Below are 20,901 nucleotides of genomic sequence, written 5' to 3'. Positions count from 1 at the left end.
ACTTCCTGGCTAACCGAGGTCTCTTGGCCGGCTTCATCTTACTCCGCTTGCGCTCGCCTCGCTGCCAGTGACAAAGATGGAAGCGGCGGGACGGCGGGAAGGGGGCGCACGACGAATTAAAGAGCGCATGGAGGCGGAAGGGAGGAGCATGGAGTTTCGAAATACTAGAGTGGTACTTCCGGTGAAAGATACGGCGATTCTCAAGGGTTTTTACAGTGGTACCTCGGGTTAAGTACTTTATTCGTTCCGGAGGTCCGTTCTTAACCTGAAACTGTTCTTAACCTGAAGCACCGCTTTAGCTAATAGGGCCTCCTGCTGCCGCGCCGCCACCGGAGCACGATTTCTGTTCTCATCCTGAAGCAAAGTTCTTAACCTGAAGCACTATTTCTGGGTTAGCGGAGTGTGTAACCTGAAGTGTATGTAACCTGAAGCGTATGTAACCCGAGGTATCACTGTAGTAGTTATTTTGAATTTGCGCTTTTCAGATTAGAGTAGTTTTTCTGACATCCGGATTTTTTTGGACCTTATATTCCCCCCACTGTGAAGGCGCTGCCATTATTTAGCCAACAAAATTGTCACAAAACACCACATAAATAAACACCACATATACTGTATAGGGTTAAAATACTCTATAATCCACCCATCCCTGAAAATGGGTTCAGGGTTCCAATAATCTTCCTTTAAACCCAGGGTCGTTGTTTTTTTGGAAAAAAAAAAAGGTGCCAGTACTCACCATGAAGTTATAGTAAGTGCCACACTTTAAACTTTTTTTTTTTTAAAGGTGATGGTATGGTGTGCTCTTGAGTACCCCCAGAACAAAAGCACTGCTTAAACCATTTTTTTTTAAAGTGGAGGGCCACATGGCCTCTGCAGCAATTTACACCATGTTGGAATCAAACAATGGTGCTACATATGGTAGAAATTCCCCAAGGGCTTTTCATGGCACAAATGCTGATGGTTCTGGTGTTTTTGTTTTTGCTTCTAGCCTGCTTGTAAAGTGCGAGGAAGAACTCTTTAGATAGGTATAAGCCAGAAGAACCATGGAACAGTGGTAGACCAGACAATCCCAGGTTCAAGGCCTGACATCTCAAGGTTGGACTGGGAATGCCCCCTGTCCGATACCCTAAGACAGCCACTACTAGTCAGTGCTGACAATACTGAGCTAGATCCAGTGGCCCATTCTCAGTATAAAGCAGCTTGCCCTGTTTTAAAGCACACGCACCCACCCAATTCTGTTTTTAAAATAATTAATTTTCAGTAGACAAAGCATGGAGCTATACTACCTCTCCTACCAAATATCTCAAGCCCATAAAAGAAGGGCCCAAGATCACTTGAGCCATAATGCAGCGCAGGCTCTGTCAAAAAGGAAAACGGGGATCCACCTCCACTGTAATAATGCATGGGGTCCATGTTTAGTGAATCTTGTATAGAAGCGATCATACCCCGTGGGTCAGGCCTGTCAGTATCGTATTCTGCCACTCTCAACATCTTCCTGGTGTAAATAGGTTGGGCTGCCCCTTCTACATAGGAAATCTACCTTAAGATCCTGCCTCCCTCGAATCAGGCCCATTCTTCTGTAGCCTCCCTTTCTCTGGTAGCCTTCTGGGATGAATTACATCTAGGCTGTTGCAACTCAGTGTGAAAACATTGAGCAAGGCCAAATAAACAGCCCTGACCCAACTACCACACCCAACACTGGCCTTCACTCCAAACTGGACAGCTCTGTAGATCAGAGATGGGCAAGGGGAGTCTGTCTTCTAAATTTTGGTAAGCATTTCTTACCAAAGAGAGAGACTTATGGATTTGGCTGTGAGTATGGGGACCCTTCCCAGGATCCTGTCTATGGAGGTAGGGATGGGAACCTGAAAGGGTAGGAAGGATTTGGCCAGTTGTATGGTGCTAGGTCCTGCATTTACATGGCATTGTACAGACAGAACTAGGTGGGAAAGAAATGCAATCAGAGGTAACACCCTGTTTTCTGGTGGCATTTTGTAATAGCGTCACAGTTGTGACAATACTTTTGTTCTTTCTAGGTTGCCTGTGTGAGCTGGTGAGATCGCGAAAGGTTGTTCCCTGCAACAGCTGGTTAGGAATCAGGTAGGCCAGGCTAGATCTCCGCTGCCACGGCTCCTCTGGAGTCATCCTTGTTTGGCAGGCCCAAGTCCAAGCAGTTTTTGTCAGCCCTGATAGCCTGAACAGAGCACGTTGACATAGCAGATGTTGGAGTTGTCAGCAGTTTTCTGGCAAGGTCCACTTGCAGAATGCTCTGGCTGCCATTGAACAGGGCTTTCTCTTGCTTGGACGTTTTATTGGCTTTGATGGGGCTCCTGCACCCCTGTACTTTGCTTTTCACTTTCACTGTGTCTGGGTAGCAGAAGAAAACCACCGCCACTACGGCAGTCAAGGTGATTGTCCTTGAGGAGGCTCTGCTCTTCCCACTGCTGCGCATGCACAAAAGGCCTGAGTTTCCGGCCTCAACATCTTGCTTAAAGTTACTCTTTCCTGCCATGCTGGAACATAGTAAGAAGCAGGGATAGAGTAATCTGTCTTTGGGTCTTTCCAATCTTAGGGTCCATATGAAAATTAATATGGCTCCAAGTGCATTTCGCCTAACATTAAAATGTTTTTACGCAATTGTCTGAAACATGCATTTTTGCAAAAATGACCCTACTTATTATTACTATTATTATTTATTGAATTTATATCCCGCCCTATACCCAGAGGTCTCAGGGCAGTACTTTAAGGCATTGCATTATTTCCACTGATATAAGCATTTTTGTGCAGTTTGAAAAAACTGCAAAATCTGGAGAAGTGTGCATTTTGAAAGATGGCTTTCAACTTACATTGTGAACTTATGTGCACATAAGGTAGGTTTGCATTAAAATGTGAAACAAACCAACCAACCCCCCCATCCTACTAATATATTCACCCTTTCATCTGCTATGTGTTTACAGACTTGTCTCTAGCCTGCAAATACCCACCTTTTGTATTTGTTATTCCAGTTATCACTGCATTTCCTTCCATCCCAGGCACAGTAAGGATCTCGTGCTAAAATGCAGTCAGGACAGGTTTTGTGAATGCCACAGTTGGCCAATGGGACTTGTACAATTCCTTTGGAATACCCCACATAAAGGATCCCCTAAGAATGCACAAACAGAAATATTTTGTTACTACAGTATTAGGAGGGCAGGAGAAAGGAAGACCTTCCTTACATTGTGTATAATTAACTTGTAGGACTTATTGCCATAAGGTGCAGTGATGGGCCCTGGCCTTAAAAACTATCTAAAATATAGTTAAATAAAAATGCCAGTGCCTCATTCACCCCAAATAATAGCCACGGATTGAGAGTTGTGCTTGTGATAATTTGATTGCCTGCAAAGTTTCTTTATTTTCTGGTTTTATATTTAATTGTGGCTCTCCAGGGTTTCAATGTTTTTCTAGCTGAGGATTGAACTTGAGACCTTCTACACATGAAGCATCTGCTCGACTACTGAGCTGTGGCCCTTCTCCTTAAAATAAAGTACGGTTCTAGTCCATGTGGTCTTGAATAAAGAACAAGTTTAAGTAAGAAACTGCCTTATCCCACATCAAACTACAGGGTTCATCTAGCTCCTTGTTGCCTAGCAGCTTTCCAGGGTTTCAAGACAGGAAACGTTCTTGAGACTTAGCCTCTAAACTAAGGTAAGGTTACCAGATTTTTTTCAATGAATCCGGGGACACTCTTCAACTTCAACGGATTTTGTATGGGGGCTGATTTGTAAATCCGGGGACTGTCTCCGGGAAACGGGGACGTCTGATAACCTTAAGCTAAGGCCCTTTTACAAGCTTGCAGCTGCTGTTCCTTATCCAACAGAGTCTGCCCACCTTTTCAGGTGAGAGCAGCAGGTTCTGGACTGCCTCTGGCTTCTCAAACAGCTGGATCTCCTCAATGATGTGAGCATCGCTGCCGACGACCACCACTTTGTGAATGGCTCCCTGGTCTGTGGAAAAACAAAAAAAGATATAGGGTCTGAAATTTGATATGGTAGTAGCAGAACAGTTTGTTGAAACTCGGGCCTGTCACTATCAAGTGGGTGGGAGCTGACGTTTCTCCCTCTTGTGCAGTCCATCCTCACTTAAGAACCCAAGAAGAGCCTACTTGATTGGGCTAGTGGCCCATCTAGTCCAGCATCCTGTTCTCACAGTGACCAACCAGATGCCTGTGGGAAATTGGCAGGCAGGATCTGAGCACAAAAGCCCTCTCTCCCTTGTGGTTTCCAGCAATGGAAATTCAGAAGCATTGCTGCTTCCGACTGCGGAGGCAGAACAGGGCCATTGTGGCTAGATTGACAGCATCATCCTCCACGAATTTGTCTAATCCTTTTGTTTTGTTTTTTCTTGTTTTTTTTATTAAAATTTTTTCCATGAAAAACTCCAGTCATATCAATTTACACATCACATATTTTAGCTTATTGGACCTCCCTCAACTTCTCTGACAATCATTCGTAGTTCGAATCCTATCTTCACATTCCTTAATTTTAATATTGCCATTAAACACTATATTTCTGACCTTATTTGCTTTCTAACAATATTCCTTGTATTTTCACAAAGCTTCTTTAAAGCACACTAGCGTTGTACAGTCCTCACATACAGTTTTCAAATACTCCGTAAATTTTCCCCAGTCCTCAAAAAACCTGTGATCCTTTTGGAATCTGATTTTCCCAGTTAATTTATCCAGTTCTGCATAGTCTGTTAATTTTGTCCTCCATTCTTCCAAAGTCGGTACTTCTTCTTGTTTCCATTTTTGGGCCAACAGTGTTCTTGCTGCGGTGATTGCATACTGAAAAAGTTTACAGTCTCTCCTATTTATGTCCATTCTTGTTATTCCCAGCAGAAAGGTTTCTGGTTTCTTAACAAAGCTATATTTTAGCATTTTCTTTAGTTCATTATATATCATCTCCCAGAACCCCCTTACTTTCTTACAATCCCACCACATATGCATGAATGTACCTTCTTTCTCCTTACATCTCCAACATTTGTTACAAGTTTTGTACATTTTTGCTAATTTTACTGGTGTCAGATACCACCTATATACCATCTTCATAACATTTTCTTTCAATGTGACACATGCTGTAAACTTCAGGTTTTCATTCCATATTCTTTGCCAATCATCCATTTCTATGTTATATCCTAAATCTTTGGCCCATTGAATCATGACCACTTTTACTTCCTCATCCATTGTATGCCATTCCAACAGAATTTTATACATTTTGGAAATTATCTTACAATCATTATTGACAATTTCTGTTTGAAATTTTGAATCTTTTTCTTTGTACCCTTTTTCTTTCACATCCTTTTTAAACATTTCACTTATTTGATAGTAGTGCAACCAATCATAAACATGTTCTCTTACTTGTTGTCTAATCCTTTTGTAAAGCCATCCAAGCTGGTGGCCTCCCGTGTCTCCTGCAGGTGCAAGTGCCATAGTTTAAATGTGCACTTCCACTTTCAGAGCCGCAACTCTTTAATTGACTGGTTGACCAAGACTGGATCTACACCGACCTGTTTAACATTATTAAAATGGTACAGTTGTACCTTGGATCCTGAACGCCCTGGAACTCGGATGTTTTGGCTCCTGAACGCCGCAAACCTGGAAGTGATTGTTCCAGTTTGCATACGTTTTTTTGGAACCTGAACATCCGACGTGGGTTCCACGGGTTCCGATTGACTGCAGGGACTTCCTGCAGCCAATGAGAAGTCACGATTTGGTTTTCTAACGTTTTGGAAGTCGAACGGACTTCCGGAACGGATTCCGTTCAACTTCCAGGGTACGACTGTATTAGACATATCATTTGTTTCTTTCATCAAACCACAGTCTCCCTACTCCCGGTTACTCTGCAGTGCCCTCTGGTATCACATTTTAATAACACATTATGAACATTAAAAGTACAGTCGTACCTTGGTTGTTGAACTTAATCCATTCCAGGAGTCCATTCGACTCCTGAAATGGCTTGAAAACCAAGGCGTGGCTTCCGATTGGCTGCAGGAGCTTCCTGCACTAAATCAGAAGCCATGGAAGCTACATTGGACGTTCAGTTTGTGGCATTCGGGAACCAAAACATCCGAGTACCAAGGTGTTCAACAACCAAGGTACAACTGTAGGACACCATGTGTCCATATAGTTATCAGAACCATTCCTTAACCTGTCATTAACATTAAAAACCATGAGTGTAGATCTGCTCCAGGTAGGAGGAAAAGTGAATACATTCCCTAGAGCTCCCATCCTAACTCCAAGGGTAAATCAGCTGCTAAGAAGAGAGAACAAAGAGGGGTGAGGAAAGAGCTCTACAACCAGCTTTCTCAGCCTCTCCTGGGAGAACCATTAGCATTATCTGGCCCCTTTTGGTGTAATGAATTTGACACACAGGCCGCTTCTGAGACTTCCACTTTTCAAAATCAAAAGAGTCACGATTGAGTCAGTCTTGCTTGTTCATTATCTGGCTAAATCAGACTTCCTCAGACTCGGCCCTCCAGACGTTTTGAGACTACAATTCCTATCATCACTGACCACTGGTCCTGCTAGGGATCATGGGAGTTGTAGGCCAAAAACATCTGGAGGGCCGAGGTTGAGGAAGCCTGGGTTAAATGTTGCAACCTGTGTTGTAAGCCCTTGCTGGGTCAAAGGAATAAGGAGGTTACAGAGCAAATGTCTTAATCGCGACCTCCAGGGAAGGAAAAAACAACATCCATACCTGTCCCAAGAAACAGTATGGTATAGGGAATTCCCAAGATGTTCTCAGTTTGGTGTACTGTAATCCGGGTGTATTTCACATTGAGCTTCACAAACACGGGCTGGTTATAGAGTGGCCGAATCGTCTGATCCATCATATAATGTTCTTTTATGAAAACGAGGGTTTTGTCTGATGATGGGCTGACAGAACACTGAAGGGGGGACAGAAAAAGAGGCCCACTGGATCAGGCTGAGACCCATCTAGTCTAGCATCCTGCTCTCCCAGGGGCCAACATGCTCCTTTGGGGAGCCTTCAAGGAGGACCTCTGTTCCCCTATTCACCCAAGGCATGAAGATGTGACTAACACACTTAATTAGGAGTCCTCCATACTGTTCTCTTCCAGTTTTTATCCGTGACTTATGCCCATTCTGGTAAATATTCAGAGTCTTGCACAGCACAGGGTGAGTGTGCTGTTCAGCGTGAGCAGCCAGTTAAGTAGGGTGTGTTTTGTGGCTGACTCATCCATCTGAGAAGCGCCATTTTAATTTTGGCTCCACGTTTTGTAAAGACACACAGCCTCCCTGGAGGAGAAACTGAACTGTTTGTGGGGCAATGGTTCATTTCAGGAGCTAAGGACACACTAATTTCAAGGGAGATCTACAAAGGGTTCCAGAACCCCTTAGACCTTTCTAATAATTTTCTACAGCCTAAGTGGGATCCCCTACACCAGGGATAGTCAACCTTTTTATACCTACCACCCACTAATGCATCTTTCTTGATGGTAAAATTTCCTTACCGCCCATCAGTGCTCGATGGAAGGAGGATTCAGCTTGTGCCATAGAGCCCCCTACTGCCCACCTAGAATCCTAGTGGGCATTAGGGACAGGTTGACAATCCCTGCCCTACACAGTCTTGGTTAAGGGTCATAACTGGATAATCCTCTCACTTGTGGAGAAGCTGGCAGAACAGAACTGCAGGAAACACTGGAGATGCTAATCTTCTGGCAGGACAGCCTAAGGACATAGGTTTGCTTTAAGACTTGATGGCAAACTATACACAGCATCCCTGAGAATCTGCATTCCCTGATTCCAGCAGGCATGTGCAATCCCCTCTCCACAGCTTATTTTCATCAGTGCAAAAGGACACAAATTAACAGAAGGAACTGACAGCCAAAGCAATTACACAGGAACTTGCAAAAACATTCAGAAATAATTTGAATTTGATTCCACTTCAGAAAGATGACAACTTCAAAATCTGGGGTTAAATTAGAAGGAAGAATCATTTATCAGTATCAGAGGGGCCCCTGGCATGCATCGGACATGTGTGATGCAATGTTGCACCATCTAGAGGAGGCTGAGGGCTCTGAAGGAGCCAGCCACTGATGCTGTGACGCACAACACTCGTGACGTCACACCCACATACCAACCCCATTCCAACAAATATTCAAGGGGCTGAAGACAACTTGGCCCCCTAGAGTTGGGGTGCCTGCTCAGTATCCTCACCAGAAGCAGTATTCAGCTGGGCATTGCACACTTCCAAGCAGAGGGCTAAAAGCGGTACTTACCGAGCCAGGGGGAGGATCCATGGCCTCCCCTTCATAGGGCAGCCATCGGGAGCAGTTCTGGTGTAACTCTTTGTATCTCCCATTATCAAAGACTTTGTTGATAGCATTCAGGTCGAAGGCGCAGACTGCCGAGCTCCAGAAACCTCCCACCTGCCTGCAAAGAGATGTACAAACCAGCCACACCACTAGAAGGAAAAGGCACTCTGCATATGCTTGGAGTCCATTTACTTCACCAGTATTTAGCACATTGTGGGACCCAAAACAAATTCCACGGTAGGGATAGATAAATTTGCATATTTCGATTTCTCACTTTTCCAATTTTAAGTTCAGCTTGTCACATTTCTACATCGGTTTGTGAATCTTTTCTCAAATAAGTCCACAGAAACGTGGTCAGCGTTGGGTGCTTATTTCCCCAAAGAGACACATGTTTTCAAGAAGTTTTGCTTCATGTTTTTCATTGTGTATGTTGCTTTTCTCATCATATGCATTTTTGCATGCAAACAGCTTCACAACAGTGCAAATTTCCTAGGGTACTTGTGTTTCAGTTCATTTATTGTTTGGAAATATGCAAAACTAGGTAGGGACCCATTAAAAAAAAGGAACTGAACCAAATCCTATCCCCCATTGTGCTGAGTGGCTAATATTCTTCCCCCGCTCCGGCTACTAAGGATTCTCACAGCCTTACCATTGAGGAAGGAAGACCCCATAGAAAAATGCACCGCCTCCTGGGTGTGGAACAGCAAACACATGTTGAATGACAGTATATGGAAACTGCCCTTTCTGGGTGCAGGAAAGATGTGCTTTCAGAAAGGTGGTCCATTTCTTCTGCAGCAATGTTTTTCCTCCGACATCATTCTGTAGAGGATGGGAAAGCAAACATCACTGACAAATCAGATTGGTAGACATAGTCCTTTTAAGGAGCAGCCCCAGGCATTCTCTGATAGCTCTCTTGAGATAATAAAATTGCTGCTTTTCTTTATTCATCCTATTAATTTTAGGGTTTGCTTTGTTGCTTACTGTTTCGTCATGCGGTGTTGTACATTTCCGTCTTGAGTTTAGCAAGCTTGTAAGCTGCCTTGGAGGATATTACAAGGGAAGCTGAGCTACGATGAAGACTGGTCGTGTTCCGCATCAACTCAGTGTCACAGAATAAGAAAATTGTAGAGTTGGAAGGGACCCCAAGGGTCATCTAGTCCAACCCCCTGCCATGCAGGAACCTCAGCTAAAGCATCCAGGACAGAAGACCATCCAACCTCTGCACATGCTCACAGCACTGAAAAAAAGTTCCTGCTCAAAAGCTTCCTTGATTTTGGAGACAGCTCACCTTGCAGATGCGAGCAACCCTGGAGACGATGACTTTCTCAAAGAAGTCATACTCCTTTGCTGTTTCCCAAAAGAAAAAATAGACTTTGTCGTCATTTGGGGGGGCTGGGATGTTGAAGGAGGCCACGAATGTTGCATCACCTGGGGAGGGGAGGGGAAGAAAACCGCCAGATGTGAGATCTGATTTAGTTTCTAAGGCTCTTCCCCGCTCCCTCAGCATCTGCTCTTACCAGTCATCCAGTGCTCATTCTTCAAAACTGAACTACTGCCCAGGGTTCGAGTGATGATGGGCTCATTCCCGGGAACGTTTTCCTGGGTGGCAGTGTAAAGTTCGCCATCTGCAGGGTAAAGGCAGGAGAGACGGTGACTCCTCCTTCCCCTTCAGCCCGTTTTCTAGAGTGCTTGTAATTCACTGACCACAGGGCCAGATCAATATGTTTTTGCACCTGAGGCAAACTGCAAAATGGTGCGCGCTCACCACCAGGGAAGAAGAAGGTGAGTGAAGATGTCTATCAGGAACAAAGGTAGGGGGAATCAAATCAACCTTACCTGATAGTTGAGCCGGGAATCAAAGGTCGTCTCAGTGCAAGGGAAGTGGCCCGCTCTGAATCATGCCAGGTGGGCATGGGCGCATAGCCCAGGCAACTCCAGCGGGCAGCCCCCATCAGCAGCACCACCTATTCACCAAGAGGCTGCTGTAGAGGTGGCATGGGAGGGGAGCTGCCAAAGAGGTGGTAGATCCAGCCTCCAAGGAGCACATTGCTGCAGCAGCTGGCAATACATTCCTTGCTGTTCCTGTGGATGCTGCTCCTTGAGGCGGTTGCCTCATCTTGCCTCATGGGTGGGCCGGCCCTGACTGCCCCTAATTTTGCCTTGAACATACCTTGCTAAATATCTTGTAAGTCAATGTGCTTTCCTAAGCTTGCTCATGTCCCTCCCCAGGTGGCCGCGTGAATCTATGCACAGTTCATCAAACTGCTTCACACATTGCAGTGCCTGGGGTATATTTTAATCACACTGCAGGGTGACATGTTGTCCATCTTTCAACAAGAGGAAATACAGGCAGGGGACAGGCTGTCATCCTCCTTAGATGGATGTTCTCCGAATGATTTGGACTATAATTCTCATCAACTCCAGCCAGCACAGCTGATGGGAGTTGCAGTTCAAATCATCTAGAAAGGAACACAGCCTTTGGCAAGGAATTAAAAAGGCCTGCCCTTTTGGGTGCCTCACCCAAGAAAAGTGCTTTTAAAGGGCGAAATCACGGAGTGAAATCACATGAGATCATGGCATCAAAATGGTTGCCATTCTCTCACGGGGGGGGGGGGGGGGATAGAGAAGGTGGTATCTGGGAAGATCGTGTCCCGGATTTTGCTGTTGAGTTGTTGGAGGGTATGGCATGAGAACTGGGGATGTTATAACAGACCTATGTCTTCCTCTGTGGAATGCAGAAGCGGGCAATAGGTAAAGGTAAAGGGTCCCTGACAGTTAAGTTCAGTCACAAATGACTCTGGGGTTGCGGCGCTCGTCTAGCTCTATAGGCCTAGGGAGACGGTGTTAGGATTTTGAAGGGTGGCTTTGTCTCAGTCTGCGTGTTGTTTCAGAAAGTGCAAATTAATTAAGTATGCCTTTAAATGAAAGCGGAATTGAATGTCTTCTGCACCCCTGGTTTCTATCCTTCCTTTCAGAGCTTGGGTGTGCATAAGATAGGTAAAGCTAAAGGGACCCCTGACAATTAAGTCCAGTCGTGAACAACTCTGGAGTTGCAGCGCTCATCTCGCTCTATAGGCTGAGGGAGCCGGCGTTTGTCTGTAGACAGTTTTTCCGGGTCATGTGGCCAGCATGACTAAGCTGTTTCTGGTAAAATGCTGTTTACCTTCCCACTGGAGTGGTACCTATTTATCTACTTGCACTTTGACGTGCTTTCAAATTGCTAGGTTGGCAGGAGCAGGGACCGAGCAACAGGAGCTCACCCCGTCGCGGGCATTCGATCGGCAAGCCCTAGGCTCATTGGTTTAGACCACAGCGCCACCCGTGTCCCTATGCTTTCTATGGAATGCCAAAGCGAACAATAGGGTGGTGCAAACTTTCGTCATCCAAGGAAGTGGAACCCCTCCCCTTCCAGGTGGCTCACCAACGAGGATTGCGGTGTTCCCATAGTAAGGGCTATAGGGAGAGACACCCTTTCCTTGCAGGAGGAGGGGCTTGCCTTCTGCATCTTTCACCAGACTGAATGTTGTTAGATCCTAGCAAGGCAAGGGAAGGAAAAGGAGAAAGGTCAAAAGAAGCAAAATTGATGGGAAGGTGTCCTTCAGAAACCAAGCATCCCCATGGAGCTGTTTATAGTCAAAAGAAAGCACAGATTGTGGGTGCCTGTTGATTCTTAGCAGGAATGCTGTTCTGTAGAACAGGGCCAGCCACACCGAAAGCCCAGCTTCAAGTCGCTAGCCTTATAAAGGGACCCCCCCTTCCTCTCTCCCCTAAGAACTCACAACATAAACGCAGGTGGGACTGAAAGCATACGTCCCGCAGGTATAAAGGTGTGTGTCGTTCAGTTGCACCAAGACACGGATGAAATTGAAACATTCCCTCTGTGGAGATGAAGGTGAGAAAATCATTATTGAACTTCCAGTTACGTTTGCATCCCAATGAAGGTTTCCACTGGGTGGTTGTTAAATAGCAACCAAGAATGCATGAAAACCCGGGCCCTTTCCTGCATGCAAGCACATAATAATAATAGTTCTTGAAGGGTTTAAAGGACAACAGATTATTTATTTAGTCAAAATAAGCAGTGGTGCCACTAGATAATTCTGCAGTCTGGTCATAATGGTGTTTTGTTAGAACTGCCTTGGCAAAACAGCCCTGCTGCTCATAAGGGGCCTGGACTTCTGCTCTAAAGTCTTACCCTAATGGTGCCAGGTGAAGCCTCAAAGTTACCAGAAAGTCAGAGATGATGAATATGGCTGGTATTTTGGCACCCCTCTGCCCCAGGCGAGAGATGCAAAAGTCTGCAAAGAACGTTCAGGACAGCGGTGGTAGAAGTGTGGGCTACCTTTTCAAAACACAGATTTTCTTTTTTTGTACACATTACATTACTTGGTTGGAGAACGGCATTGCAAAATTTGGAGACATTAGGATTTTGAAGGGTGGCTTTGTCTCAGTCTGCGTGTTGTTTCAGAAAGTGCAAATTAGTTAAGTACGCCTTTAAATGAAAGCGGAATTGAATGTCTTCTCTGCCCCTGGTTTCTATCCTTCCTTTTAGAGCTGAGGTGTGCATAAGATAGGTAAAGCTAAAGGGACCCCTGACAATTAAGTCCAGTTGCGAATGACTCTGGAGTTGCGGCTCTCATCTCGCTTTAAAGGCAGAGGGAGCCAGCGTTTGCTTCCGCAGAGTTTTTCCGGGTCATGTGGCCAGCATGACTAAGCTGCTTCTGGTGAAACCAGAGCAGCACACGGAAAAGCCATTTACCTTCCCACCGGAGCGGTACCTATTTATCTACTTGCACTGCATGCTTTTGAACAGCTAGGTTGGCAGGAGCTGGGACCGAACAACAGGAGCTCACCCTACCACAGCACCACCTGCATCCCTCTGCATAAGATAGCTCAGGATATACTGGTATTATTTCTCAGCAATTTGAAAGAGGATCACCTGTGGTTCTTATGCTGCCTGTGTTCACACAGCTGAGTTTCTATCTCCATCCCACCCCACCTCCCACCCACAGGTCAGGTAGCAGCTTCGGAGTGGAGGTGGGCATTCAAACCAGCAAAAGGAAAGAGGGAAATGCACACAGATGCGCACCACATTCCTAAACCTCTATCCCCAATGCATTACCTCTTTGTTTTTCACCTTCAAGGCACAGTTATCCTTTTTATCAGCCGTGGGACTCCACTGTATCTATTACAGGAAAAGGGGAAGAAGGGCATTTTAGAGGAGGAGAAACAAAAGAAGGGGGAAATAGTCAGATTGCAAATGTTTAACCTTACTGGTACACCTGCAGAGTTATTTTGCAAATAGGAAGATGAAAGTCAAGACTAAATTTCTGTTTTTATAATATAGTTTTAATGGTTTTGTGTTATATTTTTATAAATTGCTCAAGAGATTTTCAAATATCCGGTAATTTAGAAATGCATTAAATAAGCAAATAAATAAGCAATACTCCCTCTGTTTACAGTCTCTAAACTCTGGTCCTTGATAAAGCACTGACTTGCTTGAGACAAAACGCCAAATCATGGTTTGGAGTCATGTGGCTGAGCCATCTGCTTCTTGCAGGATATAGGGATGGAATTATTCATCCATTTTGGTTTCTCCTAGTTTCTCATTTTGAACCTGAAGTTCAACTCTCCACATTTCTGCATCAGTTTGTGCTTTTCTTTCTGAAGGTTTTTTTTTTACCCAATATTTACATTTTTGCATGTTTTAAGTAACGTAAATTTTTGTGCACCATTTCCTTGATATACACTTTCTTTGAAGTTTGGATGGAGAACGGCACCGCAAAATTCTGAGAAGTGCAAGTTTTGAAGGAAAGCTGTGTTCCAGCTTGGGGAAGATTAGATGGGTTCACGTTAAATTGTAAACTTTAATTGCTTCCCTGTCGCTGCTGTGCTGCCCCCTCTTCTCCCCTCTTGCTTTCTGCTAATGGGGCCATGCAAGGAAATAAATACAAATTAACTATTGAAGAGGTTACAAAGCAAAAATAAACCCTTTACCATAAAAAGACAGTTAAGAAAGGCTAACAGTGTAAAGACACCTTTCAGGATTTGGGTAAAGTCCAAAAGTTAGCTGGCCACACCCAATTCCAACCATTAGAGTTACAGACCCCACCAATAAACTGTATTGAGGCATCTGTGGATGTTGCATCGCACAAAACTTTATCAGGGGCCATTAGACCCAGGCCAAAGGCCAGCTTTTCTACAAAAGGGAGAGTAGATTTCCTTCAGCCAATCAGGGCTTATTTTCTTTCTTTCTTTCTTTCTTTCTTTCTTTCTTTCTTTCTTTCTTTCTTTCTTTTTTAAAATAATTTTTATTAACCGACCAATCAAATCAAATCACACACATAAATTCCAAATTACAAAGCTGAATTTTAAATTTTTCTTGGGGGTACCCATATTTCAAGTTCCGAAGGGTATCCAATCATCTTCTTGCTGCCGCTTTAATGTCCACAAATCTGTCCAAATAATATTCACAATAATGTTCTTTCTTGTTGTTTTCCACCTCTCATCTTGTTATTTTCATATATTTTTCCTTTCTCTTTGTGACCTCTGATAGTCTCCATAAGTGGGTCAAAACAAATTGTAATCCTGTGTGAATTTTTCCGTTCGTCCAAGAGTCATATCCAGATGGTTTCCGTATATCATCGCTTCCTTATATAAAAACACTCTTACCATCATTAATCTTCACAAATCTGTCGCCTTTCTTAGTCCTCTGAGGAGGTTCGCCAGCAGTATGAAAACAAATCCATTCCTCCTCCCGGTCGTAAATCTTTCAACAGAACTTGCCAACATGGCGACGCTATCTTTGCTGCGTCATCCCAAAAGCTCTTGTACTTTTCTTGATCTCCATAAAACATGCTTTTGGTTAGAATTCATTTCCACACAGTCTTAAATCATCCAGCTTAGGTCCTTTAAGCGACGGTTCTGTCTTGTGAGGGGGGATTATTGGGTAATCACATAGAAGAAAGAAAAAAAAGTTCCCCCCCCCCATCCAGTCCCGCTGCCGACATACCAGCCTTTGATGAATCTTCTCATGATATACCGTATTCCTGTTGATCCAACCAGACGCTCTTCTTTCGCAGAGGTCCCTTCTATTAGCAGTCTTTACTCCCCATTCTTCACTTGAAATATGTGCATTTGCTTCTTCCTAATTGTTTATTTCATGTTGCTGCAGCTAGTGGCGCGATCAGAGACAGCGTCCAGGAGAACCGGAGTCCACACAAGGGCATTCTGCCTAGTGCCCTCACCCCCTTCTTTTGAATCCAGGGGTGATTTATGGGCACAGCAGGCAAGGGCAGTGTTCCCCATTCCCTTGGGGCAACAAGGGAGGCTGCATACTCCCATAACAGCCTCTTAATTACCTTGTGTGGGCCGGAGAGATGGTATTGTCGGCCATCTTCCAATGCACCCCTAGTGGCCCCCCCAATCAGGGCTTATTTTCTCAGCACTAGAGGATGCCCATGGTGGAAGACCTTGCAGCTACTAAATGGATTTCTGCACAATCTCTTGTGACCTTGATGTAATCCTGCAACAGACATGCCACACAGGTGGCAAATTGGGTTAATTAAACAAAACCTCCCCCCACCCCCCAGGAAGGCTGCACCCAGAATCCTAAGTAAAAAGCCATTAAAACGAACCAAAGACATGATGATTTATTTACCTACATTGAATCAGGACTTTAACCAACATTAAGCTGCTGCTTACCCTTCAAACCTGGTGCAAGCCATAGTTTCCTGGTTGGGGTGTCTAATGGCAAACAGTGGTTTGATAAAACTAGGAAGTAATGCGGTCTGGGGGCAGGAAGGGCTGAAACATGATGAACGCCAATGCACACATAGAAACATTTTTTAAAGGGTCCTCAGTATCTCCCACAAAACAGGGAGCAGGGTTGAAAGGGTTGTCATCTTGAATAATGTGGGTGAACACCCTCATCAGAACACCACTCCAGACCTTTCCTCTCACTTTCTCCAGCACTTCATATCCTGAAACCCCATTCCCCACTCACCTCATGCTTCACCCTGATGGTGGTATCCGTGCGAATGTCAAGGGCGAGGATAGTGTCTCTGGCACCCACATAGAGAGTTTTCTTGTTTTTGCTCAGTAGGAAAGTGTCCCAATTCTGAACCCCTTTTTGCATGAATGGGAAAATCTTTCGTCTAGGGTCCCCTGAGGATAAAAAAGAGAGTAAGGCTAGGTACATTTTCAGCAAGCGTTTGGTAGCCAGTCCTGGTTTCCAGTGCTGAATGATGCTCAGCTTTTTTGCTTCCTGCTCAGAGGAAAAGTCAGTGTGTCCCTTTTGTACCATGACCAGTGAGGGTGTATTACAGGGTGGATCATTGGGTGGTGTGTGTGAATATGTAGCAACTCTGTCCCCAACATGGGCCCAGTGTGCCCAGCATAGCGCATAGTCTGCTGCCATTTTGAAAGGGACATCCTCACATGCACAATGGTGGGTGCAGACAGCATATGCATACAGTGCAAATACTCAACAGTCTCAAGTTTCTAGTCCTGTGCACGTGCTAAGAATCCACAGATGACAAACATCAGGAGCAGATGGATGTGATCCTGCTCTCCCACCCAGATGTGCATGACCCACCAATTCTGAATGTTGGCACAGGACTAGATGAGGTATAATAGTTTTTTCCTACCAATGAATACACTCACAGCCCACTGTTAACCTTTCCCATCCCAAATCTTGCTCATCTCCTTCGAGGCACCCTTTCAACTTCTCCCCTAGTGCAGATATTGACTGTCTTCCTTTGAGTTACTCACTTAACGAGGTGGTTTGCTTTGGCATCAGCTCTGTGGCCAGAGTGTTGGCAAACATCAGGAGGCAAATGAAGAAGTGTTTGGAGTTCATGGTTGGTTATCAGCAGATGGTAGCTGTCAATAAATGCAGGGGAGGGGAGGGGAAGGGGAAGGGGAAGGGGAAGGGGAAGGGGAAGGGGAAGGGAAGGGAAGGGAAGGGAAGGGAAAAGAAAGAAAGTCATCACTAAAAAGTTAACGACATATTATACCCTTGGCTACACCTTTGTTATATGAGGCCTAAGTGCCCTCTGTGGCTAGATGTCCTTTTCGCCAGGTTTGTCTTTTACAGTGGAACCTCGGTTTTCGAACGTAATCCGTTCCGAAATGTTCAGAAACCGAAAACTGAAAGTGGAAGTCTTAATACAATAGGGAAACTCAAAACGGAAGCCGCGTGGCACGTTCGGCTTCTGAAAATCATTCGAAAACCAAAGCAGTAACTTCCAGGTTTTCGGCATTCAAGTTCCGAAACGTTCGTCAACGGAGACGTTCAAGAACCAAGGTTCCACTGTACACTAGTTAAGGATGTTTCTGGAATACAGTAGGCTGTGGGTTGATAACCCTGAGACTGGACTACTGCAATGTACTGTATGTGGGGCTGCCCCTGGGACTTGGTCTGAAAGCTACAGCTGTTGCACAATGCAGCAGTAAGAATGCTGATGGGGGCAAACAGCCAACATCTTGTCTTCTAAAATATCGGCATTGGCTGCCCATATGCTACTGGGTCAAGTTCAAGTTTTATTTTAACATACAATGCCCTGAACAACTTGAGTACCAGATATTTTAAGGATCTGAGCACTTATAAATAAATATAATTATAAATATAAATAAATAAATAAATATTTAATATATTTAAATATTATTATTATTATTATTATTATTATTATTATTATTATATCGTAGCTTCATCACAGGGATCACTTTTAGGAATGCAGCTAGTTGACCCCTGGGTTTCCCGATAAGTCAGGTATGTAAGCGTCTGGCTAGCATCCTCACTGTTAAATTTCAAGACTATCTTGAAGACCTTTTTATGCTAACAGACCTATTCGGCTGTTTAAATTTTCTTAGGTTGGACCCTGTCGTGTATTGTTGGTATGGTATTCTGCGCTTTGTTGCATCTATTTTTGTACACCACATTGATATTTTATGAGTCCGGTAAGTGTGAGATAGGGACGCGGGTGGCGCTGTGAGTTAAACCACAGAGCCTAGGACTTGCCGATCAGAAGGTCAGAGGTTCGGATCCCTGCAATGGGGTGAGCTCCCATTGCTCGGTCCCTGCTCCTGCCAACCTAGCAGTTCGAAAGCACGTCAAAGTGCAAGTAGATAAATAGGTACCGCTCCGGCGGGAAGGTAAACGGCATTTCTGTGCGCTGCTCTGGTTCACCAGAAGCGGCTTAGTCATGCTGGCCATATGACCCAGAAGCTGTACGCTGGCTCCCTTGGCCAATAAAGCGAGATGAGCACCCAGAGTCGGTCACGACTGGACCTAATGGTCAGGGGTCCTTTACCTTTAAGTGTGAGATAAGTTATTACAAAATATAAAATATTTGGCAATCAAATACAACTGCTTGAAATGGGATGGCTGATCAGATATTTCTAAATATATGGCTCTCAGTTGCCAAAGTGGCAACTTTAGGATGCATCTGCCTAAGGCTCTTCTGAAAATGCAGGAAGGAAAAGAGTAGTAGTAGCAGCAGCAGCAGCAGCAGCAGCAGTAGTAGTAGTAGTAATTGACTGATTGATTGATTGATTGATTGATTGATTGATTGATTGATTTATACCCCGCCTGTCTGGCTGGACTTCCCCAGCCACTCTGTGCAGCTTCCAACAAAATATTAAAAACACCATAAAACAAAATATTAAAAACACCATAAAACATCAAACAATAAAAACTTCCCTAAACAGGGCTGCCTTCAGATGTCTTCTAAAAGTCAGATAGTTGTTTATTTCCTTGACATCTGATGGGAGGGCGTTCCACAGGGCGGGCGCCACTACTGAGAAGGCCCTCTGCCTGGTTCCCTGTAACTTGGCTTCTCGCAGTGAGGGAACCGCCAGAAGGCCCTTGGAGCTGGACCTCAGTGTCCGGGCAGAACGATGGGGGTAGAGATGCTCCTTCAGGTATACTGGGCCAAGTTGGGGAGCTAAAGTTCTCACGTTGTGGGTGAGAGCTTCAGTGCGGGTGAGGTGGAAAATACCTGCATGGGGTAATCACTAATTGTGGGAAGATCCACCGAAGAAGACAAGTGATGGTACCAACTGAAGGCTCATGCTCTTTTTTATCCAAAATTCCTGGGGCGGAATTCCAAAGCCACAGAGGTGGATCAGAAGCTTCCCAAGCCTTCTCTGCTCATCCTTTAAATGTCTTTTCCCCAGGTCCTCCTTTCCCCAGGACCCCATGTCCCCTTTCCCTGGCCTCCCCAGGCTCAATTGCTCTTTCCCCAGTTAGGCCACAAAGTCTTCTCCTTCATCAGCACCTACTCTTTTCTCAGGCTCCAGGTTTTTTTGCCCTGCATCTGCTCTGCCTCGTCTTGCACCAATCCTTGTTCTGACCTCTCTCAGCAAACCCCAACCCTTTGGTGCTCAGCTTGTCTGTGACATCAAACAATGGCAACCAATGGCATCAGAAGTCAGAAAAAACAATATTTCCCCCCCTTTTTTAGTGAAAAGTTGCCAGTCACCCACGTCCAGATGGAACTCTTTGTTATGAGAGTGGGTTTTGAATATGCCAGAGGTTCCCCAGGCTGTGGCTGATAGAAACTAGAGCTCCAAACACCTGAATGGCAGCGGGTTGGTCTACTAGACTTTCATTTCTTCCACCAAGATGGCGCAGTTAAGACAATTCTTCTAAGCAAAATCTGGAAGTTAGGGAACGTGACAGAAGCTCCTCCTCCTAGAAAGGATTCTGGTTCTCTTCTTCCAATTCCAGCTCTCCTTTAACCATGGGTGCTACAATTGCCCAGGGTGATGACATTTAAAGCCATCATTCCCAATCAGGGCTTGGAGGTGACCAGGAGCTCTGATTTTACCTAATTCAGACATAGCAGCAAACTATCACCAGAGGAAACTTAGGAATGGAGGAAAGAATCAGGAAACACGAGAAGAGGAGCGTGCACACACACCTCTGTAGTATCTTCTAAGGCTCCCACTTACTTGGGAATGAAGTCTGATTGAACTCAGTAGGACTTACTCCTGAGTATGCATCATCAGGATTGCACTGCAAGTCATGTTTTGGAGGATCATAATAAGATGTCTGAACTGGGGTGATGATGGGACAACAATGCTAGCATCAACAATTCAGCACGCACAAAATGGCTGGCAAATCTGAAGCCAAAAGGTTCAAATTCTGAAAATGGAATATGCTGTTTAAATCAGGCGCAGCTACTTAGTTTACTTAATTCCTCACACAATCCAGTTCAAGACTCCTCCAAGAATCAGATCACTGGATATAAAGTCTCATAAACACTGAAAAAGATTGTGCAGGGATTTTAACTGTATGGAATTGGGTGCATATATTGAGCCCGGTGTTATTAGGTGAGCTTCTTGTAAAAGCCCTTTGACAAAATTTCTGCTGGTGTCTTTGAGAGTCTAATGAGCTTTGAAAGCAAGTTGGGAATGTAAAACAATGGCAACACCCTTGGATTTAGGAGATCCTGTGGCAACCATCTGTTGTCCAAAGCAATTATGACGTAGCAGCGAGTTCTTTGGGTCAGCCTCTGAGCATTCATGGGATTTGCTTGTGTGGTGGCTGTACATCTTGTTGATCAGTCATTGACCTCAAACTTTTAAGTG

General features: G+C 44.7%; 1 protein-coding gene and 1 long non-coding RNA gene across 5 annotated transcripts; one reads left to right on the top strand and one right to left on the bottom strand.

The window, feature by feature from the left end:
• The first annotated feature begins 83 nt into the window (after positions 1-83).
• LOC307205098 lies at positions 84-3,540 on the top strand. Its single transcript, XR_013833864.1, has 3 exons — positions 84-181; positions 2,034-2,097; positions 3,423-3,540. It is a non-coding gene; the product is annotated as an uncharacterized lncRNA (long non-coding RNA).
• Positions 1,975-20,434, bottom strand: LOC307204776 (semaphorin-4A-like). Of its 4 annotated transcripts, none has more exons than XM_079956734.1 (14): positions 20,263-20,434; positions 17,080-17,190; positions 16,313-16,473; positions 13,430-13,492; positions 12,090-12,188; positions 11,732-11,843; positions 9,828-9,935; positions 9,599-9,738; positions 8,960-9,129; positions 8,275-8,428; positions 6,732-6,921; positions 3,865-3,980; positions 2,982-3,139; positions 1,975-2,510 (listed from the first exon to the last, which is right to left on the bottom strand). In XM_079956734.1, exons 2-14 carry the CDS (start codon positions 17,165-17,167, stop codon positions 2,108-2,110), a joined length of 1,962 nt encoding a protein of 653 aa, XP_079812860.1. In that variant the 5' UTR covers positions 17,168-17,190; positions 20,263-20,434; the 3' UTR covers positions 1,975-2,107. The 4 variants fall into 4 exon arrangements, with proteins under 4 accessions (XP_079812860.1, XP_079812858.1, XP_079812859.1 ...); XM_079956732.1 differs by lacking the exon at positions 20,263-20,434 and adding an exon at positions 19,591-19,697; XM_079956733.1 differs by lacking the exon at positions 20,263-20,434 and adding an exon at positions 19,308-19,560.
• Between the last annotated feature and the right edge of the window lie 467 nt (positions 20,435-20,901).

Source organism: Podarcis cretensis, assembly GCF_951804945.1.
Source record: "Podarcis cretensis genome assembly, chromosome: 16".
NCBI lineage: Eukaryota > Metazoa > Chordata > Lepidosauria > Squamata > Lacertidae > Podarcis > Podarcis cretensis.
Note: the sequence above shows the minus strand (reverse complement) of the source record. Positions and strands in the feature narration are given on the sequence as shown.